This window comes from Abrus precatorius, unplaced genomic scaffold (genome assembly GCF_003935025.1).
Source record: "Abrus precatorius isolate BTA unplaced genomic scaffold, Abrus_2018 Scaffold4, whole genome shotgun sequence".
NCBI lineage: Eukaryota > Viridiplantae > Streptophyta > Magnoliopsida > Fabales > Fabaceae > Abrus > Abrus precatorius.
In genome coordinates, this window is record NW_020874384.1 from 20,381,650 (window position 1) to 20,406,896 (window position 25,247).

The window sequence follows — 25,247 nt, forward strand, 5'->3', positions numbered from 1 at the left end:
AATATAATGATAAAATAATTTTTAAGATTATCATCTACTCACAAATCACTATAACAGTAAAAATAAAATAAAATTCAAGTTTGTAATTATAAAATAAGGATATAACTATACTTACATAATGTAAACAATTATTACGATTATGATAATTAAATGTTATCAAAAGTTACATAAAATAATTATAATATTTTATTACATTATACCCCATACATATACCTATATTATTTTGATTATATTTATGTATATAGTAGTTGAAGAGAGAAGGATGTGATGATGAAAATAAAATTATGACCAAAATTATGAACCAATTTTATAATTTAAGATCAAAGTAATATAAATTTTTAATATACATATATCATATTAAAAGAATATATAGTTGGTATTGCTAATAATTAAATTATTTTACATATTATAAATCCATACCAACATATAATTATTAATTGGTTATAGAGAAATTTTTAAAAATAAATTATTAAATTTTTATATTCTATAATATAATAATAATTATTATTATTATCATTATATATATAATGAAATATTATTTTGATTATTGACTTAATAAAACATTTTTATATCATAATAATTATTTTATTAATTTATTTTATAATGTTATAACTACAGTGTAATTTTATAATAATTTTTATAGTTACATTTATGATAATTTAGCAATAATTGAAGAAAAAAAGAAAAAAGTTAAAATTAAAATTAGAAATGAAAATAGGGATAAAAATTACTTTAAAATTTTCTAAATGAAATAAATTAATTTTAGATGGAGTTGTTTCAGTTTAGATTGGATAATTTTTCATACTCATTCTGAAAAATATTAATAAAATTGTATACTGAGATATAGTATGAAGTTGTTTGGACATTAGAAACTGCTTAGTACGGCAACGGCTAAGCTATGAAGGCTTTGGCAGAAAGATGGGAGGCGATAGAAAAGTAAGGAAAAGAAATTAAAGTAGTGACAGGTGTTGGAAGAAGGATTTTGCCGTATCAAGCATCATCAATAAATTCAAATTCAAAAGTCTTTTATGACAGCACGGACCTTCTATATCACCGCTGCTAGATAGCCACTAATAATAATAACACTCCTTTCGGGAATCACCACCATACACGTGGCGCTTCAGCTTGACTCAATTTAAGTAAGTCAAGCCGCACATGAATGAGATCGTGGCAATCAGAAAGGCTGCATCATCATTCTCCATGTATATGCGGTGTAGGTTAGCATTATCTTGGGGTGCGGATGAATGCTACGTGCGAAGGTGTTGATGTGTGATTTGTGGATGCATAGGATGTAATGATGTGGAAAGAATACGATTCGACTTCTCATGAATATAAGTGTCGGGTGTTTGTGTATGGGGAGTTTCCACTCTCCTCGCGGTGCTTTCATCAATAGACTGGTACAAAGGAGGGAGAGAGAGAGAGGGAGAGAGAGAGAGAGAGTGAGTGATGAGGACGGAGATGAAGGATGGAAGTACTCGTGTTATGGTGAGGGGTAATGGTAATTCTGGGGAAGTCTCAATCTCTAAGTTCTCACACCTTTTAGCTTCCAAAGATCGTGATTACCTACTCTCTCCCACGGGGGTTCAGGTTCCTTATCTCTCTCTCCCTACTGTCTCATCTATCTTTGGTTAATTAGTAGCTGAAAACAAAAAGTATGAAGTATGCTCCTACGGTTCTATTTCTATTGTTTAGTTCGTGTTTTGTCTTAGATTGTGGTCACTGGTCCGACCCCTCTTTCATCCTATATATATTATTTTGATCTTTATATGATTCCAAATTTTTGTGCTTGGTATATCTTGGTCAGACTTGCTTATGGCCGTCCAAATTTTTTGTATTTAGCCGGAAAAACAACAATAGCTTCCTTAGAAAGTAAGCGATGATGACCAGGAAACAATTTGCAGATGATGTATGATTGATATGAATCTTAGTTTGTTTAATTACCCTTCAGCTCTCCTTTGTTTGAAGCTCTTTGCTGTGGCTTCTGGTGTAGTTTTGGTTCGGTAACGTCTTGCAGTTTTTTTTGTTTGGAATTATTATTTTTCTTTAAAAAGAAAAAGAAAAAGAAAAAACCTTGTTTGGTTGGTTGCTGTGCAGTAGCCGGTAGCAGGTGACCTTATCATGTTCAATCGCGTTTGGTAAATTCCAAAAAAAAAAGAGAATGTCATTATTAATTGTTCTTGTCCTCAATTTTTCATCATTTTCATATATCTTTAGGCAGATGTTTTGTTGAGCCAATCTTGGTCGGAGTGAATACCCATAATTTTGTCAGTTGGGTTTCCCGGAGAGATTTTGGGTACCAAATTTCTAGATTTATGAATTTATCCGTTATATGTATTAGAAGCATTTGCAACGCCAAAATTTATGATGAGGATTGAAGCTAACTCTAGCGCAGCCTATCTTCCACCTTAAAAATTATATTCTAGGGTTTAAAAACCATCAGTTTAAACTTATTTAAAGAATTCGACTCCCCAATTTCAGAAAAACTAGCTCTGGTTATGATCTCTAGTCAACAGCAAACGTGCATGTAAAATATGTATATATTTTATGCTTTCGTATCTTAATTGGATGGATAAAATTACCTAACAGCAGATGAGAATCCGACCCGTCTGAATCCTTTATCACCCAAATAAACGGGGGAGCTACTAGCTAGCAAGGTAGGGTATAAGTAAACTGTGAGAGAAGCAAGGTTATGCTGTGCTGTCTAATGGGGGCTTGTCCTCTACATGCTTTTTAGGCAGTGATATATTCCTTTACTCTTTAGTTTTGTGAAACCATTCCGGACAAACTAAGCTTACGATTTTGATTAGTCATTTATTATTTGATCTAAAGTCGAATAAAAATCATTTTAATAAAATAGTTGTGTAATTAAATATAATTAAAATTACTATATAAATTAATCTGAAATATGTATTTTTATTGCAAAAAATATATATATATTTTTAAGTTTTTATCGAAACAAACGTTTAGACTAATTAGTGAACCACCCCATGTACTGAACATAATTGCCTTCATTAATTTTGTTGATGAAGAAAGGTGGTTAATTGCCCAGCATTTAAGATAATGTACTGGTCTATACTCTTTAGACACCTACATGATTGTACAAAACCATTTCGCTTATTTTAAAAGTGAATACTGGATTGAGGATGAAGATGAAGGGTGATGATATTATTGTTAGCCATGTAGTTACTTGATTAGTAAGATCATAGATGCCGAGCATTCACGAGCTACACATGCCCAATTTTTGTAGTCCCATTCAGTGTGTCGTGGAGGACCAAGCATTCTAATCGAAGGACAAGTGTCACCTAAACAATTTCCTATAGCTTAGTCCTAGCTATGACGCTTTGAGTTGTACAGGTGGCCCATTATTTCCCACAAAAAAAACCAGTGGGCCATTTCGGTGGCCCATCACTTTCACGATTTCGGATAGCACTGGATTCTCTTCTGTTCTTAGTACCCCTACTTTTATATCATTATGTGCTTCTTTGTCTGTGTGATTCAACTCGTCCAACTTCTTTTGAGTATGCCTGAATTCTGAATAAGAGGAGGTAACACAATTTTTAATATATATTTTATTATTGGATAAATTTTATGTGGATTTGACTAAGATCAATTTCAAATTATTTAGTAAAATTCGCCTAAATTTTATCAATAATTAAAGGTGTTTTGATGAATGAGTCAAGGGAAATGTGTTACGAACCTTCTTCTAAGTAGTACTGAATCTTGAACTTAAATGTATCTCATTTTTAAGGGAGAAACGAGTCTCTCTCTCTCTGTCTCTCTGTCTCTGTCTCTCTCTCTCTCTCTATATATATATATATATCATCCCCCCTCTCCCCCAACCCGCATGTCACCTTTACTCTATGGGTCTTGACGTTTTTCCCCCGTATGAAGCCATCATTATTATTTGCAATTTTGTAATTTGACCCTTGAGAAGCATGGACATCTGCTGGAAAGGCACCTTACCGGTGTTTGGCACGGTTATGACTCTGGTATGCCAGTGACACGTACGAATTCGTATCCACGTGATGTCCTTATTTGTTTGTTCTTTCAAAGAATTTTCGTCCGAGGCATATGGCGGGGTTTAGGCGTATTTAATATAAAATTTAGTGTGTTTGACTCAAGTTTTTCAGAGAAATGTTCAGTGATATAAGCGCTACTTAAAAACACCTTTGGATTTTACATGGTAGTTCAAGTCAATACATTATTATTGTTGGATTTTTACTGTGATATCTTAAAATTGTATATTTGTTATCTTATTTAAGGTTTTAGGTCCGTTCACATATATAAAGTTTAGGTTCATGAATCTATATAAAGATGAGATGAGTCTTGTTTAAAAGATTTTATAATACAGAATATTTTTTTTTAACAAAATTTAGGTGAAATATTCAATAAATGTCTTAAAAATATTTAAGTAAATAGGACAAATTTGTGAACTTTAACATGGTACGACCCATTTTTACCCTAACTGTGTGCCACATCTAGCTACAAGAGCAACTTGAACCACGCTCGGGACTGCGATGCGGGTATTGCCTGTGCAGAAATGCCTCGAGATATTTTGCTGCTTTTGTTAATCAAATGGTAGAGGTGAAATTTTTCGCAGACGATATTGCAAAAGTGGATAATATTATTTAAAGAATTACAAATTTATAGTTTTGATTTTTATCATTATAATTTTGTAAGTTTAAGATTTGGTCCATCGATTTTCTTTTGATATTGATTCTCATTTTTTTGTTTAGTTTTTGGTCTTTCTAATATATTAGAGACTGGTGGAAATTATTTTACCTTGTTGGACACATGCTTTAACATATTGTTATCAGTAATAAGGATTAATATTAATTTTTTTAAAATTTTGCCGATCAAAAGTGAGATTTTTCATAATATCGACTTAGACTTAAATTAAAATTGCTCATAAATAATATATCTATATCTTGTGTGTTGTGTCCGTGTTTTTCTTCGTATTGATAACTCTATTTTGCTCATAAATACAATATTTTGTAGCGTGAAATATTAATTTCTTTTTTGAAATTGACATTATCAATTAATTTGATTATCAAGTTTATAAAAAAAAAATAGTTTCTTTACTTGAACTTTGTTATGTCTTCTTATTATGCATCTTTTTAATTATTTTCTTATTATTTTATAAAATAAATGTATAAGTTAAATTGACCAAAGATATTAATTTTTAGGAATTTAATTGTTCGAAGGTTATCAAAATTAGACATTTAAGATTTTTTTAAGAATATCATTTTGACAGATAGTTAATATTTTACTCTGCTGAATGGCAGCTTGGCTTGATAAAATATTCAAAACAATTAGTTTGCAATGACAAATACAGATATAGACGAGAGTAGAAAAAAACAGGATTCTATGGGATAATAATAGCGGTAAAAGTTAAGCTTCTTATTGTGATAATTGCTATGCTATTGAGTAGTAGTTGTAATTCGGGGATGCAGGTTCATGTTTCTGATCTTCGAGGGAAAGTAGTTGGTCTCTTATTCGCTGCTAACTGGTACCCCCCATGCCGTGGATTCACCCAACTATTAGTTGGAATCTACGAGGAGCTCAGAAACAGTGTCCCTCAAATTGAGATTGTCTATGTGTCTTCGGATGAGGACTTAAATGCCTTTAATAGCTTCTATGGAAACATGCCGTGGCTTGCAATTCCGTTCTCTGATTTGGAAACAAAGAAAGCATTGAACAGAAAGTATGACGTGGAAGGCATTCCGTGCTTAATTTTTTTGCAACCTGACGACAATAAAGAGGACGGAACAGTTCGTGATGGGGTCGAACTTATTTATCGCTATGGAATCCAAGCCTATCCATTCAGTAAAGAGAGGTTGGAGCAGCTGCAAAAGGAAGACAAAGCAAAGCTTGAAAATCAGAACCTCACTAATTTATTAGCAAACCGCGACCGTGATTATGTTTTAAGTCACGCGCCACTCAAACAGGTAAATCGCTCGACCTTTGTCTCATTCGCTTGCATGCTACTGTTTTCCACGTTTGCTAATTGTTACAGCAATGATTTGTTATTCAGCGGTAAAATATTATTAAATTTAAGAGAATGCGTTTTGTAAAATAAAGATGGTAGTGATTATTGATTAATGATGAGTTTGGATATATGATTTAAAATGCTTGTTTAGTATTTTTTTTTTCAGATAATTTATATGATACATTTAATATATAAATTTATAAGAATAAATTATAGAATTTATAAAAATCACAATTTATTTTCATAAATTCTTTCGAGCGAAACATTTTTATCGATTTATATTCCACATTTACTATATATCATCATTAAATATTTTAAAAATAATTCTCATTAAATAATATTCAATAATTAATATCTTTATTAATTATTGCTAAATATTAAATAAATTTTAATATATGCATCCTTATGCAAAATACATATTTTTTTTCATAAGCATTTCTTCATGAATATGAAAAATTATTAATAAATAAAAATTAAATATTTGAATCATTCAATACATACAAATAATTAATCAAATGCAAAAGTCATTATAATATTTTTGTGCAAATTTTTTTTTAATATATATACAATTGCGGAAAAGTAAATTGTTGTGTTACTTAATGTATTTTATATAAATTAATTGAAATAGAATGCTATTGTAATTAAATTTTTGTATTATATGTCGTATAATCACAAATTGTTTTGCAGTTGAAAATATTTTATTTTTATAATAATTACTTTAAAAGTTATTTTTAGAAATTATTTTAATTAATTGACAGTCTAATTTTTTTTAACATAGATAACATAAAAAAAATTCTTTATGGACGTCATTATATTTATGTAAATATAATTTAACAAGGGTTTATTTGGATGGTAATCTAGTTTAATGCTTATTCTATTTGCAGAAGGAATTTATGCTATAAATTTGATCATAATATTTATTAATATAAGTATAAAAAACTTAAAAATTGTTATTTTCATAACCTCTGTTATTTTTATAAACTATTTCATACACACCGTAAATAATTTAGAAAGTACTATTCGTAGAATAAGTGAATGACTACGTAGAATATGTTGATTAATTAAGATAATCAGTTTAACTGTGTCATTAATGAGATGCTATAAAACAAATAAATCAATTTATACTAAAAAATGAAGTTTTTTTTTTATGTTTAGAAGCTATAAAAGAGAGGAATGAATAATCTTTATTGATTGGTTTAACGATGATTTATTTTGTCATTATTAAGTGTTTTTTAGCAAGATGAGTCACCGGTCATTAATATAATAGGACTTGAGTTATAATGACAAGATGTCAAAGTTTAAAATTTCGTTACAGAAATGTCACAATGCATCTTATGATAGTTATTGCGATAATTGATCATTATCTTCATAATCAACAAGTTTTCTTGTAGTGACCGGTGTTGCTCCGTTACAGGTGCCTGTTGCTTCCCTAGTGGGTAAAACTATTGGACTCTACTTCTCAGCCGAATGGTGTGGCCCATGCGGCAAGTTCACTCCCAAACTGATTTCCGTTTATCAAAAGATAAGGCAAGAGCTAGCTGAAAAAGGAGAGGAGGACTTTGAGATTGTGTTGATATCCAGTGACCGGGACCAAGCTTCTTTTGACTCCTACTACAATAGCATGCCTTGGTTAGCATTGCCTTTTGGTGACCCAGAGATCAAAAACCTTGCTAGACACTTTAATGTACAAGGAATTCCTTGCCTGGTAATTATAGGCCCTGATGGTAAAACAATAACCATACATGGTAGGAACTTAATAAACCTGTACCAAGAAAATGCCTACCCTTTTACCGATGCCAAAGTGGAGCAATTAGAGAAACAACTAGAAGAGGAGGCTAAGGGCCTTCCTACATTGGTGTATCATGAAGGGCATCGCCATCATCTTAATTTGGTGTCAGATGGCAACGGAGGAGGTCCCTTTATATGTTGTGTTTGTGATGAACAAGGGTCCAGTTGGGCCTACCAGTGTCTCCAGTGTGGCTATGAAGTGCACCCAAAGTGTGTCAGAACTGTGGAACGTGACAATATCTCGGTGGCTAGGTGATGACGTTTCTGGCTTTTCCCGTTAAACTCTACTTATGGGGATTAGCTTCCTATGCCAATTAATTGAATGTTAGTAGCCCTTGAGTTGTTTATCCTAATCTAAGACTCGGCGGGGGCTGGAATGCTGTTTGGAATTAATTAGATTAATTACATAACTTTGTGGTTGAATATCTTCTTGTTGCTATTATGTGACTGAAAGAAAAGGACAGTGATAAAGGGAAAGGAGACACGGAAATTACTTGTGAGCTCCTTTATGATGTCATTGATGTGTGGAAATTTGATAAACACAGTAAAGAAAGAGATTTTAATTTAGAATTAATTTTGTTTAAGAGTGAGTCATTGGTTGTCTATTAAGGTTTTATTAACGAAAAGTATAGTATCTATTAAAAATATGAAATTTAAATTAGTTTATACTTGTGTTTAATTGTATTTAATAATCTAAATTTATTTCAATTTAACTTAAAATTAAACTAACATTACTATTTGTTGGAGAAAAAGGTTATCCAACAATATGGCAAAGGTAATATGTTTTTCTGTCGTTAAGGAAATTTCAATTTTAGACACAACAACCGGAGTTTTATACTTCCCTGGATTTGAAGAAGAATATGCTATTTATTTACTATCACGTTTGAAAAAGGAATAAAATGTTGCTAGCTAAGAATTGTCTTTAAATGATTAATTAAAAGAAACTTTAATTATTTAATTATTTTAAAGCAAAAAAGTTCATTAGATATTGTACATTTTATTTAATATTTTTTATTGTAAATTTTTATAAAGAGACGTTTAATACTAAAGTAAGTAATTTTATTTTAATATTTGGATTAATATTTATAGCAGACACTCTATATAATTATAATATATCTATTTTTTAATTTATATAAAATATTTAGTATAAACACTCAAATCAAGTGTTAAAATAGTATTTTCTGATAAAATATCATTCATACACAATAAAATTGAATCATAACATTGTATTTTAAAAAATGTTGAGATTAATTTTCATTGTTAGGAGTTACGTTAACTTTTATATTATAAATCATTTTATATAAAATATAATTATTATCTATTCAATTATTGAATTGTATTTAAATATTATATAAATTATTGATATTAAATTTTGTTAAAATTAAATAATTATGAAAATATAAGTAAATTTTATTTTTTCTATTTTTTAAATTTTATATCTTGTTAATTTTAATGTATTTAAATTATCTAATAATTTTTAAATTTTAATTCAATAATTAGTTTTAATATAGAATAATATTCAATAAAAAATATTAAACAGTGTAAGAATAATATAACCCATGCAGCCGTAAGTTGGTCGCTTCTCTTTATTAATTATAAATAATCATTAATCATAAATATTGGTGTCGATAAAAATAAAACTTATTTTTTAATATATTTATAGATATATTAATAAATAATAAATAGTATTTTTAAATGTTATAATATTTAATATGGTTATATTAAATTCTATATTTTTTAAAATAATAGTATATAGAAAATTTTATTATGTATAGTTTTTCTATTAATTTTTATTATATATTTAATGACATACAATAAAAATAATAAAATAAAAAGAAAGAAGAAAGTCGGTATGAAATAAGTCGGTGAGGCAATTTGAATTGGTACAAGGGAGATTATTATTTGGCTATATATTTAGCTCTCACCTTTACTCGACTTCTAAAGTATTCCCTCCTATAACTGGCTTCTTGATTTCTGACGTATGGTTTCACCATTGATGCGATTGATCTTGCATTTTCACTTCCGAGAAATACCATATAAATTGTTTTGGAGATATCTCGCCTATTCTCTGTTTTGGTTCTGGGATACAGAAGAAATGGATCAAATGAGCCTTGACCGAATCGGGTTGACGTTGGTTGAGCAATTTCGAATTCGCATTGTGCTCAAATGCATGTGTTGAAATCACTTTGCGATGGTGAGAGGGAATTGAAATTGTTAAATAAATTGTGAGTTTCTTTTATTTATAATGAATTTTTAAATAACAATGTTTCTTGATTTTTGGGTCTAAAATATGAATCTTTTTCAAGATGATGCAAACATTTGCTGGTGTTCTTGAAGTTCAAATGCCTTAGGATGAATATTAGTAACTCCAGAGTTCACCTGTACAAAGCTCCCATGCCACTCTTGAGAGATGAAATTCAATTTCTAAAAGTTATAAATGATTCCTCCAGTTTATCCTCCAAAAAACTAGATTCCTCACGAAATTCTACATATACCTTCAACTGCTTTGGCCTTGACTCATGGTCCAAGAAACTTTCAAACTCAACCATCTCAATTCTCGTAGCACCATTAAGTGCAAGCTGAAATTAAGAGCATGTTTAATTTGTCTTTTAAAAATAGTTTTCTATTTTTAAAAATAAAATATAATACAAATTTGAAATTTGTATCTAAATTTATATCCACACAACTCTGAAGCAAAGTAATCTCCTCCTAAAATAGGCACCTCTCCTGTATAATGCTTGAGCTTTTGGTAGTACTGCTTCATGCTTCCAGTGGTGGTAACACACTTTATATAACGAATATTTGGCCACAATCTATACACAATTCCACCTCAGTTCACCTTCGTAGATTAACCTTATTTTATCAGCCAATTCTGGATGAGGTCCACCAAGTAACTTAGATACAGCTTCCCTAATTGGCACCTCTGAGATTTCATCACTCAAAAATCCACGTCCAAGATCATCGCATAGCTGCTCCCACTTGGACTTCAGAGGACCAAATGCTTTGATAAAATCTATGGCATAAGGGGTTGTAATTCCATTTATATAGTCACGATTCCTAAGGCCACAGAGAAGGTGACAGTACATTTGATGCTCAACAAGAGATCCAAGAAAATGCCCAACTTGATTAGGAAACAGGGAAAAAATATCTAGATTAGCAACAATGGCAGAAATTATCTTAAAGCATTAAACAAAGCAAACACAAGGCAATCCAATCAAATAAATTTTCTTAGCATGCAAATGAATTGAGGGGATGACACCAACCCTCCAATTGGCGTGGTGTGACATTAATCCCTTGCCACCAAACCTTCTCACCATCTGATGAAAGCTTCACTTTCAAGAACTTTGTAGCAAGGCAAATGGCACCTGCCACAATATGATGTGGCTTAAATTCTAGGTAGAGCGATGTCTTTAGCCCAAAGCTATTTTCCATCGTGTGAACAAACCTAACTACAACAATGGAAAGAGAAGTTTGTGGTTTGCATTAAAGGGACAGTTTTTGGGTTTTGCATGCTGAGACTTTCCTTCAAGCCATCGTGAGTGTTCGCTGAAGACGTCCCATGCAATCTCGAGATAATCCGGATCCAATAATGAACAGAATAAACAAAAATTCTTTACTTGAAAGATTTTTTTTTGTTGGAAGTTTTAATTGTCCCAACAGATTTTAGTTGATTGGACACCGTAGGTATAGATTATTGTTAACAGACAACTTATGCACAGTTGCAGTTTCCTCAAAGAATGTAAATGTAACCAGTCGTGGCTTTCCATCAAATCAAGGGATGAATATCGTTTTCTTAATAATACCTTGCTATCTTTGCGGTAATAGCAATTGATTTCAAAGTAATGTTCTTTGGCCTGAACAATGAATTGATTTTTGAGGTATGTCATGACTTGGCTATGGTCACACCCTTTTTTCTTTTGTCATATAACCCTTCATCTCATTAACTTTATCACTTTACAAAACATTGACTAATTTCATATTTTTTATTTTGTCTTTTTTATTTACTTTTTTTTCTTCTGGTTCGTTGTGATATTCAGGTTGCTAAGGATTGTGACCTTGAGCATCTTGAGAAAATTTCACCGAAGTATTATTATACCAAAAATATTGCGGTAAATTTTGCTATGCATTTGTTTTCAAACAAATAAATTTATTTGACTTAAATGTTTAGTAACAAATTATACTTTAGAAATAATTCATGTGTTTTTAAGACTCTCTCAAAAAGTTAATAAAAATAAGAGATTATTTCCTTAAAATATATTGAGCCAACCATACACCTTTTATTGCCAAGTTTTATTTGTTGCCATTAACATACCTTTTTTCATTGTCGCTAAGGCGGTAAGTTCTTTTTCTTTTATTTTTTATTGCCATGTGAATTTCGAGTATAGCTCCCCAAGGATAGAGAGAGTTTTTGTGTCACGATTCTAGGGGGTTAATGGGCCATTTTTCGCGCTCATTGACAATGGCAAGGACTGTACTGTCTTTTTAATCTTTTCTTTGGACTTGACCCAACCCAATTAAGAAGTCGTTAATTTATCCATCTGTTAAATGAAAAGCGAACAAGTAGTAGTCAAATAGAAAGAAAAGAAATGCTTTCCCTTCACTCTTGCGGATGTTGCCGTGTTTTAACATCGATAGCATTCCGATTACAAACCTCACCTTCTCCTTCACTCTTTCTCTCTGCTCCTACAAACTATAAATCTCGTTTTGGCACCGCGAACGCTTGTTCTGGTTTCGCTGGCGACTCAGACTCCGATGAAGAGCAAAAATTGAATTTCTCCGGTGTGCGATTGGAGGAGACTGTCGATAGTAGAATCGGATCTGGAAAAGTTAGACTCGATAATTGGATCTCTTCTCGCATCAACGGCATCAGTAGGGCGCGTGTGCAATCAAGTATCAAAGCGGGACTCGTTCATGTCAATGGCCGTGTGGTTGATAAGGTAATCTCAAGGGCGAGTTCATGCATTAGATTCTGAAGCTGCATTAATATAGTACTGCGAGAAATTGCGATTATGTTTATGCGACTATATCGGTTTGTGTGTGCAAGTATGTGTGGTTTCTCCTAAAAGGAATTTCCAAGTTAATTTGCATTTAACTATTTGAACGCTGCTATGAACTTGCTTCTTTCAGTCCTGGAAGATCCCCTGCTTATGCTTCGTTTATTGATGAATGTGAAATGTGCTTTGTGTTTATAATTTAGAAAATATTTCTATTATATAGATAATGCTCACAAATTGGAGGTGTTTCCTTGTTGACCTTGAAACTACGTTTGTAATACTGGCTTTCTGCCTTTCTTTAACATGACAACGTGTAGTTTCGTGAAACTAAGTCTGTAATACTGACCTAAATAAGGATGACAACGAGTAATATTTGAGTATTGTATCATATATAATACACGACCGGGTGGTATTACATGAATAAACAAAAAATAATACTCGTTCTCAAAGTCATATTCGCACGGGTAGCAACTTTAGAGTTTATCCTTCTATCCTATGAATACATGTATCCATACTTGCATTCATTACCTGCCTTTTATTTAAATGAAATGTGCTTTTCTTTTATTGTACCAGATTTTTGACAAACTAATAAAACAAAATGCCATTTAATACTAAAATAAACTGTGAAAGGTCAACAAAACAAATATCATTAATTAAAAATGTTACAACGTGTTGGATTAAAGAATGATCGACTGCCCTTGAAACTAGTGAAGGTGAAATCACAATGACATTAGACAAAACAATTAGTACAACAGGATTAAGTGTTTTAAAATGAGAAGCATACACTCTCTAACAATTGTGATATGTCATCAACTTAATTGTCTTATTGTATAATATTTTTTAATTTTAGTTTAATATATTAAACGATATTCACTTAGGGAGAAAAGACTTGGTTGTTGTTGTTATTATTAAACGATATGTGTAGGTATGGGGAGGGATGATTATTAATTTTGGTGAACTGTTGTGAGGATATTAATTCTTGAATAAGTAATCATGACTTTTATACTGATTTGAAGTAACTTTGATCTGTTTTATCTTTTGGTAGCTTTTAACAGTGTCCACTCTTCCTCTATTAGTTTGTGTTTGAGCTGCATGGATCAGTGACATCTTTTAATTGGTGACGGTTGAGCAGGTTTCTTTCAATGTCAAAGTTGGGGATGAGATCAAGTGCACAATCGCAGAGTTGCAGAAGTTGAGGGCAGTGCCAGAAAATATCCCTTTGGATATAGTTTATGAAGATGATCACGTGCTAGTCATAAATAAACCTGCACACATGGTAATTTTGAGCTTGAATTGTAAAACTCATCTATCTTTTTAACTCGAGTGTTCCGATCATGCGAGAAATGTTCACAAGGCTTTGTTAATGGAATAGCTAATACTGACATTGACATTTTCATTATTTGGCCTCTTACCTAGGTTGTGCATCCAGCACCTGGCAATACATCTGGGACGCTTGTCAATGGCATTCTTCACCATTGCAACCTTCCAAATTTTGAACTTTCTAAAGAGGAAGCTCTTTCAGATAGAGAAGATTCTGATGATGATTTTGTTGGCCACTGCTCTGAGGCAAGTTCTAGTGAACAGTTACATTCTAGACTTTCTGTGGCATCAGTTCGCCCAGGAATTGTACACAGATTGGACAAAGGCACTAGCGGGTTACTCGTTGTTGCAAAGGTATTTCTTGCATCTTCTACCCTACCACTAGTGCCCAACTACAGCAATGAATGGGAATTCATACTTGAAAAGATTGACATCTGATTTCATACCTCTTATTTGTATGCTTTGATGTCAGGATGAACATTCACATATGAAATTGTCAGAACAATTCAAGCAGCGTACCATCAAGAGGGTCTATGTTAGTCTTACTGCTGGGGTACCCACTCCTGTCGCTGGGCGTGTAGAGGTTCCAGTTGGCCGTGATCTTAATAACCGGATTCGCATGACTGCTGTAGCTGGACCAGTTAATTCTAGAAAGGCCCGCCATGCTGCTAGTAGGTGATTTTTGGTCCTTCTACACTTCATTTATATTTAGTTGTTTACTAAATAATGTGAATTATATTATATGCTTCTGGTCATATTTGACTATTGTGAAAATTGGAATGTATCAATTAAAATATTGATATAAATAACTGGATAATTTTAAACGGGTTTATGTACACATAATATGAACCCCTTACATCACATTACGGTAGTTTTACTTTCTTCCATATGGCAGAATGCCCATGAGGTATATTTAAGGTTTCATAACAAGTACCACACTAGGGGCATGTATTCATCTAAAATTTGATTTCTTACCATCTGTCAGGTACAAAGTAATTGAGATACTTGCTGGGGGCAGTTGTTCATTGGTTGAGTGGAAGTTGGAAACTGGACGCACACATCAGGTACTTCATGATACATAACTTTGGAGAAATGGTACATACATGTTACGATTTCATATCTCACTAATGTGTGAATCAGATTTTTGGAGCAATTGAAATGATAGCTTTTCCCTGTTTGGATACAAGCATCTGAAGATTTATTTGCTGATCTACTTCCTTATGCATTTTTTCTTTTAAAAAGATTATGAGAGAATTACATTTTATTTCTCGGATGGTCTCATAAATTCAACATTAATTTACCTTGTTTGAAACCTTATGGTTGGCCAGACAACTGTCAGTGAACTTATAATTAACTGTCTTTTAAGCTGAAGAAAACGAAAAGGAAAGTTTGTTTTGTGGGTAAAGTGGACAGAACATATTACTGGGAGAGGCTGTGTGAGGTAAATTGGAGAAAACAGAGGAGTGGGGGTAAGTCTCGTGTGCTCTTAATGCAGTATGAGGAGACGATAAATATGATTCTTATATTAGGTTATACTGCAATTGAAAATTTGGAGGTAGGGTTTGTAATTTGAATTTATTATGTAAAAAATTATAATACCAGTCCTTAAAACTGATTTTAAATAACTATAACTAGTAAAGTTTTATAAAAAAAAATTTATTATGTTAAAAATATAAAAATAGAATAAATATTTTTTTTATTAAAACTTTCTATTTTCAAGAATTCATTTGATGAAATAAGAAATAATAGAACATGATATTTGAATAAAAATAAGAAACAATAAAAGTGTAATAAATTCTTATTTTATGTTTTTTATATATACTAAAGATAGTAAACTAGATATATTATGCATATAGTATTGTTTATGATGAATTTTTTAGCAAATAAAAAAATTTAAGAATAATTTAAGATTGAATTTTAGATCTTCTTTATAAGCTTTTTATAATGTGTTCTTAATGAAATGGTTCAACTAACATTGTGCAAAGAGCAAAATAAAAATAGAAAGAGTGCCAAAAGAATTGTAATCCTTAAAGTAAAGCAAAAATCAACGTTTTAATAACTTGATCGAGTTCTTTTATCAAAGTGATCTTCCACCAATGTTTTATTTCTTGTACCTTTTGTGAACAATCATCTTTTTCAAAAGTCATGTTTTGAAAATTCATTGAAGTGTCACCTTATTTTGAAATATAGAAATATTTCGATAAAAAGTCATGTTTTTTCCTTGGCACTAATTTAATAAAAAAAAATTATCAAAAAAGTCACTTTATTTTCAACTAAAAATCAATGTTTCTTTTGGTCATCACTTTTTCATAAAACTTCTCAAAAAGTGAGAAAACCTTACCAAGGTCATTATTACAAGATTTGAGTCGAAATACACGTTTGAGCTATAAACAAAGCCATAATCATACATTTTTAACCTTTTGTTTTCTGATTAAAATAGGTGAAATACACTTTCAACAAATTGAGAATTTTACTCCGAGCACAAATCATCCCAAAAAGTGATTTGCCAATAAGTGGCAGCTTGGGGAGATCTGGGAGGTATCACCCCAAAAAATTTAAAATTATACACCATTTTTAGATGGATGGGATAGTTGCCAATAATTTTAAGAAAGAAAACCTCATCACGTGTAATTTTTGAAGAATATTCCACTAGATTTTGGTAATAATTACCTCCCAAAAAAATCAATATTTCTTGTTCTGCAGATCCGTGCGCATGCTAGGTATTTGGGGGTTCCTCTGCTTGGTGATGAGGTGTACGGAGGGACGAAAAGCATGGTCTTGTCACTGCTACGACCTCGAACAACCCTGAGTTCGCATAGCAAAATTGTGAAAATGATTTCTAGGCTAGATAGGCCTTGCCTTCATGCTTTGACTCTTGGGTGAGAGGATAACAGCCTACTTGTTAAACCTTGGTTCTCTTCTAAATGCATAATTCATGAAACTTGATAAGGTTTTGCCTATTGTTTGATAGGTTTCAGCATCCCCATACAGGGGAGCAGGTTCACTTTTCATGCGAACCCCCTGCAGACTTCGACGAAATTTTGAGCCAGCTACGGGAAATTGGTAGTGAGAAGGTTTCTTTTTCCAACCGTTCGAATTTATGACGAGGGAGTGATATTCATATTTAGTTAGCAGGTTTCGATTTCTTTTCAAATTAATTCGCTATGCATCTTTTTTCCATACCTATTATCAAATAAAGTAAAATGTTAACATTTGAGGGTTGATTTTAATTATAAAAGTATTTATTATTAATACAATAAATACTTTTTTTTAATAAAATCTTACTATTTTTAGATATATAATATTATTCCTTGCCAATTTGTTTAAATAAAAATCTATATCTATTCATCTATACATTTTACAAATATGGAAGTTCCACGGGACTACCTGTAGCACTGTGCTGCCATTGTTCATCTATACAATTTCTTAATTTGCATTTTATCTGATTTTTCTTTTTCGCATTATTTTTTAAAAACAATGACATATGTAGAAAAAATAAAATAATAATAATAACTTTTATGTTGATTACAATTTTGATCAATACAATCGGAGTATTGTTTTTAAAATTAGATTGCGGATTCAATCAGTAAAAGCATTAGTTCATATTTCATTGATTTATAGTTAAACCAAGGATGAACGGGTGATAATTAATTATATATTTTTAATATAATATAACAGTAATAAATTAATATAAAGTTATATAAAATTTAATTAAATTTCAAATTAACAGAGTTATATTATATGTCCTATAAGATAAAAAATATAATAATAATAATAATAATCTATAAATAGATCTCATATACAAATCTTTATTTATTTTTTAAAAATTGTTTCAAAATTAAAATATTTTAAAAAATAAAAGAGAGAAAAGTGGTTTTTTTTTTTTCTCTTCTAAAACGACCAATTTAAGCTGGTTCTTGACCGGGGTTTTACTGTCCCAATTTCATGGGTAGTCTAGACCGATGACCAAATCAATTTTCAGTGTAATCGGTTGAACTAGCTAGTCTAACTATACAAAGAAAACTTTCTTCAGTTTGGTGTATTTTTAATATTATTTATAGATGTTATATTAAAACATTCTATACTATTCTAACAAGGTCCAGAAAAGAACTTCATACTTTTCAGGTGTAAGCAATATAATCTAATTTTGGGTCATAGCCTTTTGAAATGAAAAAAAGGGCAACCTTTAGACCAAAAGACAAATTTTTATCAATATTGAGCATTAGGAATATAAAAGCCTGAAAAACACCAATCAAAGTAATGGCTGTTCTGTTACCCCGCTCCTGTCTTAATCGTTTTACAAATTTTGGTTCGCAGCTCGGGTGAAAAAATAAAAGAAAAGTTTGCTTGCCGTGTCGACCATTTCACATTATAAAACCCTTGGTTAGCCATTCCATCATTTGGTCCAAATATTAATATTTTACTATGGAGTTTTACTGTAAAATTTTTAGTTGACATAACTGCACATTCATTTCGATTGAAAATTGTTTGAACTACCAATTTCCATTTTGTAGCATAATCGGATACTTTAAAAGAGACAAGCTAAAATTAATTCAGTAATGGCTCTCTATACAAGTAATGATATGGCGCGTAGAAGAGTATACTTTGGTCTGAGGGTGTTTACATTGTATACTTAAGGATTTCAAAATATTGATTTTGAAATCCTTAAGATACGTAGTTGCCATCATATTTTGAATTTTTGACATCATATTTACTTTTTAAAAGTAAGTAAATAAGCAACTTACTTTTAAAAATATTTACACCCAGTTTAGGTTACCGTTTACCTATTCGAATTAATCCTTAAAATATATGATTAATTTTGAGGCTTTATAATTAAATTCAAGAATAAAATTGTTGATGCTACGTCCAACTGTCCCTATTTAATCTATGAACAAATTTTCTGAAACTTCTATTTCCACGCCTTTTAAAACTGTATCACTTTTATTAAAAATAAACATGTTCCAGGATTAGAAATGCTAAGCGGATGGAATGTTACGTAAATATAAAATAGTGTAGCAAAACTATCGCAATAGTTTGAATAAACAATCAATTTCATTTCATTTATTAGAAATTCTATAAAATATAAATAAAATAAATTTTTTCCTTTTCTTCATTAATTTCATTTTATTCCATTTTTTTTCTCGAATTTTTTAACAACAAAACAATATCATTTCATTTCCCTCATGTTTCGTCCTGGCCAAAAATTTTAGATTTAATTCTTCTAAAATAAGAAATTTACTATAAATATCATGCATGTATACATTTAATCACAATAATAGCCATTAAGACACTAGTTAAAGTATTAAAAATAGAATAATTTAAAACAAATGTTATTTATGCACCTCTTGATGATTTTCAACGCATTTCAACGTGATTTTTAATAAAAATTATATATATATATATATTTATTTATTTATTTTTTTTTATTTTTTTATTTTTTTTTTGCTATGCCCCTAAAAAAATTGGCATTTGTAATATCGATCAATGACTAATCAAGTTTATCAGGGGATAAATGAAGATTATCCACTAGAGAAAAAAATTTTTGGTCTGTCCAATGGTTGAAGTCTCCTACTATCAGCCCATGATATTGGGTGATTGCTTATCAAAACCGAAACGAATTTGTACAATATCTCCTTTATAATCCCTCAATTTTTGAGATGATATCTTTCCAGGTTGCCCTCTTTACACTTATTTTCAGTTGCTGAGACTGATAAGAATCAAAATGGAATGGCTGAAGCTCATTATCTAACCCGTTGCCTTAAGCCTAACCCTACCTTTATTTTCTCATGCAAATAAACCAAAAGTGAAATCCAGGGAACCAAAGGGCATAAAAAACAGAAAAGGATTGATAACAGCAAGACACCCTACGATTTAATCATACTTAAAATAATATCAACTTTAAAAAATAAATTCCATAATAAAAATGAAAGTAAGGGAATATGCTTAAATAAATGCTATAACTTTAAAACATCATAAATTTAATTTTAATCATTGTTATAAATCACACGGTCTTATTAGCAAATGGCATTTACAACAATAATAATAATGACTGAAAGACACTTTTCAAAGGAAGAAACAACACATGATTTATGATAAAAAAAAAATACACCAAGAACGTAGGAAAAAAGAGGATTTTGCACAAACTAAATTTGATTACTTCTCCAAATGTGTTTTACTTTCTTTTGTGAAACATAGCGCATTCTCAAAAAGTTAATTATGATCAATATACTAGCCTTTCAGTATGTTAAATTACAAATGTATCTCTACCTGTACTCTAACACATCTTTTCCGAGTAAGCCTCTTTCCTAAAGACATAAAAACTCTATAAGACCAACAGATATATCAATTCGGATCATTACCTGAAGGTACTCCTTTTTCCCATGGCAATGCCAAATTAACTATCCATTAGCAAGGGAAGCCGATGTGTTTATTCAACATATGAAGAAAATGCTGGCATACCTGAGCAATGGAAAACATCACTAAGTAGCATAAGGTGTGAATAGGAATGCATGGAACCTGTGTTTCTTCAATTCAAGATGCAATGAAATACAAACCATGTACCACATTAATCCTGTAAATATAAAACCATCAGGTGCTCAATATATCTGACGTAAATATGTTAACTGAGTAGGTTCAATGGTCCACCAATCACAGTAAGGTGCTCCCGTGGCTAGTGTGTGACACATTCGTATATATGATGATGTGAGGCATATGCTTACAATAAAAGGATAGTAAAGTTTTTAGTGAAACAAAACAGGGCACTTCAGATTAATCACAGCAACAGAAAACCAATAAAATGGTCACTTCAAAATATTATTTTTCAAACTAATACATTGAAATTTTAATTTTGGATAACAAAAGAAAATTTCATTAATAACAGAAATGCGTACTAAGATATTTGACATGAATTCAAACTTAGCTGGCAATGGAAATTTTACAAATGAATTTCTCTTTGAATTTTTCATCTTTAAATTATTTACCCCTATTTTAACAGAACAAGAGGTTTGTCCTTAGTCTCTAAAAGTACCTGCAAAGTTGATGGCCTAAACCTTGTACTCATGAAGATGCATCCACTTTGTTGAAGACCATTTATTTCCTCTAATTACTGGGCAACCACCTGCAAGCAAAGATAAATTAATTAACTTTAGTAATCAAGGATTTCTTGGAACCAAACGAAATTGAATATAAAATAAAATGTCAGGAGGCTTTTAATTTCCAGCGGTAAGGAAAAAGGATGGAATGACCTGGCAAGAATATTCTCAACATATGGTCCACACTCCATACTTATTATAATTTTCCCAGAGGGCTAAATAGAGCAAGCATGCAGCGGATAACAGAAGCAGTAAATATATGGACTAAATGTAGAAAGATGGCTCTTGATTAAATGCGGTAAAAAAGGATAAATGTGAACTTGACATGTTATAGTGACAAAGTCTGCAATTACATCCGGTAACAATTTTGAACCGTTTCTAACCATGTAAACTAGATGGATCAAGAGTAGCATCTGGCCTCATGCTCCAAAATAGCAGCGCATCACCCCTTTTTGGTTTCACAGATAGACCCTTTCTTCCACATTCAGATAAATCATTCCACCATGACACAGAACTAAAATTTGCCTTGGCAGCAGGAAATATAGTCTCACCACCTTCTTCAACATCTGAACTGCATAAGTAGCAGAAAAAAAAATGAAGGGAAACATAAGGTTTCTACCCAAAAAACGTTGGAAAGCACAATGCAAGACCATAATTTGGAAAGAGAATGAGAGCTTACAGGTACATAAGAACTGTAGCAATACGTTGGCCTCCATTCTTAGTGTTGAACTCATCAAGGAAGTAATCATAGTGAGGCTCATATTTTTGCCCTACTTCATAGTGAAGAATCTGAAGTCCTTCTCCATTCTCTGAATATTTTTAAGTTAATTGAAAGTAAATGAGTACAAATTTTGAGCACTCAAGCATACCCATGGATAGGAAGTGCTATTAGAAAACAGAGAATATGTTGACAAATACAAAGTATTGAAAGCAACTTAGGAATTGAAGCATAATGTATCCATAAAAACTAGCCATGGGGTTCTGCAGAATCCTGTGTTCTAACCCCAACAGGACCACTTGCATTTTCCATTCCCTTCAAGGACCTCCCACAAGTCATAGATCTCTGATTGTAGCCAAAAATAAATGTGCTAATACAGGCCAGGAATCAGTTTCTCAGAGCACTTGCATTAATTTAAATAATAAATTTTATTATGAACTGGCTCATGACCATGTAAGAAGAATACCAGCAATTTCTAACATTTTAAAGTACTCTGTTTCTCTCTATCTCCTATGAACTGATCAATTGCCTTCTGGTACAATATCATCATGCTATTCTTTAAAATTTTATTTTATTGCTATAGCCTATAATAATATATGGAGCTGAAAACAGTTATAATCTGTTATGAAGCTAGAAATCGAGTATAAGAATCTGGAGAGAGAGATGAAGATTACAACAAAGAGGAGAGAATTCTCCTCTAAGGGTTTCCCCTTTCTACAACTTAGTTCCAAAATGCTAACAAATCTGAATACATTTCCTCCTATCACAGGTCACTTACTCGTTTACTTTTTAAGGAAAGTCCGTCTCCCTCCAATTATATCTAATTAATTCTATAACTGTTTGTAACTAACTCTATAACTTCCTGACTTCACGAGTCCTATCAAAATCCATCCTCCCAACCTTAACCCTCATTCTGAATAGGGAAATGCAGGCAATAGGTCCATGGGCCAACACGTCAGTTAACATGAAAGTTCGTCTTAAGTATGATTTTTAGGTATTATGTTATATGCAAATCTTTTGAAGTAATTTAATAAAAAATTATGGTTCTGCTTAATGTTAAATGCAAGCGATTCATATATATACCTTTTGTGGCACTGTTGAACATATCAAACTAATTAAAATATCAGATAAAAGGAAAGAGATACAGTTCATACCTACAGGTATGAAGGTAAAGTCAGCAATTCTTTTTTCTATATTTTGGACAATTTTGTCCCTTCCTCTCTTCAGAAACATTCCTGAACTAGTTCGAACCCTACAAGAAGGAGATATCTAGAATAATGCATTGCCAATATTCTCATAAAAAGTATATGAACAAAAATGCAATCAACAATTATTGAATCCTTTACAACAAAATAATACAAAGTCAAACCTGCTTTCTGTACTCTTTCCAGTCTTGCTATCAACAACACTTGATTTTACCATATAAGGCTTGGCAAGTTCAATCAAGTATTCACATTCTTCTTTGGACTGTTCCAAAAATAGGCAGAATCAATATTTCATACAAATCCTCCTAATTACTAAATAAAGAAAATATTAAATATATTTTGTCTTCAAGATAATAAATACATGTATTTTTTCATTTAATACTTACTTTATAAATTAATAGGAGGATTATTAGAAAGAGTAGGAGGAGGATATAGCAAAGTTTGTTCCACCTATGAACACATGAATTTTCTGTTATCATAAATTATCCACAAGAACCTCTATCTTAATATAATTGAGTCTTCCCGGAGCCTAGTCTCTTGCTTACAGAAGTTTCGAGTGCAATTCTACGATTTTCCTTGCCACAGACGCAGCATTAGAGATGCATAACTCTATTCTATACTTGAACAACTTAATCATACATTAATGGAACAAAATATGCCCGATCTCAACGGTTCAACAAAATTTCACGAGCCAAGAACACCGTGTCGCATCAAACAAAAGTTTAAAATACTCGCAGAAACTAACTTCTAACAATCTCCAACAAAATTTGTAAAAAAAATAATAAATGAATAAATAAACGAGGAGAAGCAGATCCATAAGCAGATGACGAAAACTGACCAGGAAATTGTGATAGACGAAAGCTCTCGGCTCCCAGGAGAGAATTTCCGTCCACTGTTCCTGCTTTTCTACCAAACTCTCACCACTTCCCAAAGCAATAATCATGAAAGATTAAACAAATTTGCACGCAAATCGAAATCAAACAGAACAGAGTAAATGTATATCATAGCACCTTTGAGAGGTCTTGCGCCTGAAGGCACTGAGATCCGTGGTTGGAGAATCGTCATCGGTAGTTGGAAGATAAATGATCCCGAGAGCAAGGAGCACGACGAGGATAAGTGTGAGCAAGAGAAGCATCCACAAAACCAGCGTGAACATCGACCATCTCTTCCCCTGTGCCCGTGCGTGCGAATGCTTTCCTTTCGCCATATGCTTGTTGCTTGAAAGATCGATGAATTGAATTCGCTCCAAAACCCTAAACGATTAACCAACGATTTACCCAGTCGGAGTTAAGTTAAACAAACAAGTCCTCAGAATCATGTTGTCACGACTTCATTGACTCCAGTGCCTACTTCTACTTAATAAAATATTTCCCGGGGCTAATATCACGGCACCTTCTGTTTTATTTGTTTTGTAAATAAATTTAAAATATAAAATCAGGATGCAGTAGCGCTGTGCCGTTGTCGCCTCGTGGTTGTGCATACTGTAGTACCAGTAACGTGCTTTTCTAATAAAAGTACAGTAACATTTTTTACTTTAATTTAAAAAGTGGAATGTTACGGTGTTCTTTTCTTTCAGCTGTCCCAAAAAACAATAGAAAAGAGTAAGGAGATTTGTGGGTGTTGAAGAATGTGCTGGAACGTTATGTACTTTAGTTTTCTATATGTTCCTATATATTTTCTTAATTCAATTAAAATACATATATTTATTATTTTAAAAATATTTTCATTAAAAAATAAAAGGTAGAAATACATAGCATTATTCTTAGAGGTAGAGCTCGTATCTTGTAAGACACCTGCCTTTGCTTTTGACTTTGACCTTCCTGACACAGACCACGCCCATGGTATGCAGCCTGAGGCTAAAAAGAATAAATTCTAATGATTAATAAAATAAATAAAGTTTCGAAATATTAATTTATGCATAAATAAAAAAAATTACATCTTTATAAAACTTTTAGAGTGACTAATTGAAAAATTTATAATTTTTTTTCAAGACCATGATAATAAATAAATTATTTTCAGTAAACGTGAATAACAAAATATATTTTATATTTTTTTATAAATTTATTCATAATAATTTTACGAACATTGAAAAAAGAGTATACTAAAAATTACCTGAATATTTATTTATTAAGAAAATATATA

General features: G+C 31.4%; 3 protein-coding genes across 4 annotated transcripts; 2 read left to right on the forward strand and 1 right to left on the reverse strand.

The window, feature by feature from the left end:
• The first annotated feature begins 1,325 nt into the window (after nucleotides 1–1,325).
• LOC113865153 (probable nucleoredoxin 2) lies at nucleotides 1,326–8,437 on the forward strand. The gene is made up of 3 exons (XM_027499537.1): nucleotides 1,326–1,587; nucleotides 5,454–5,948; nucleotides 7,404–8,437. The coding sequence occupies exons 1-3, from the start codon at nucleotides 1,447–1,449 to the stop codon at nucleotides 8,031–8,033; spliced, it is 1,266 nt and encodes a 421-aa protein (XP_027355338.1). The 5' UTR covers nucleotides 1,326–1,446; the 3' UTR covers nucleotides 8,034–8,437.
• A 3,921-nt stretch (nucleotides 8,438–12,358) lies between these two features.
• LOC113865384 (RNA pseudouridine synthase 2, chloroplastic) lies at nucleotides 12,359–17,324 on the forward strand. Its single transcript, XM_027499883.1, has 7 exons — nucleotides 12,359–12,714; nucleotides 13,904–14,047; nucleotides 14,188–14,445; nucleotides 14,564–14,766; nucleotides 15,077–15,155; nucleotides 16,795–16,970; nucleotides 17,063–17,324. Exons 1-7 carry the CDS (start codon nucleotides 12,364–12,366, stop codon nucleotides 17,193–17,195), a joined length of 1,344 nt encoding a protein of 447 aa, XP_027355684.1. The 5' UTR covers nucleotides 12,359–12,363; the 3' UTR covers nucleotides 17,196–17,324.
• A 2,218-nt stretch (nucleotides 17,325–19,542) lies between these two features.
• Nucleotides 19,543–24,578, reverse strand: LOC113864664 (probable prolyl 4-hydroxylase 3). Of its 2 annotated transcripts, XR_003504896.1 has the most exons (11): nucleotides 24,432–24,578; nucleotides 24,116–24,358; nucleotides 23,944–24,028; nucleotides 23,270–23,367; nucleotides 23,055–23,152; nucleotides 21,862–21,991; nucleotides 21,566–21,753; nucleotides 21,119–21,208; nucleotides 20,551–20,662; nucleotides 20,359–20,396; nucleotides 19,684–19,865 (listed from the first exon to the last, which is right to left on the reverse strand). XR_003504896.1 is itself a non-coding variant. In XM_027498642.1 (9 exons), the coding sequence occupies exons 1-8, from the start codon at nucleotides 24,437–24,439 to the stop codon at nucleotides 21,135–21,137; spliced, it is 924 nt and encodes a 307-aa protein (XP_027354443.1). In that variant the 5' UTR covers nucleotides 24,440–24,578; the 3' UTR covers nucleotides 19,543–20,662; nucleotides 21,119–21,134. The 2 variants fall into 2 exon arrangements, 1 of the variants encoding a protein (XP_027354443.1); XM_027498642.1 differs by having other exon boundaries at nucleotides 19,543–20,662.
• Between the last annotated feature and the right edge of the window lie 669 nt (nucleotides 24,579–25,247).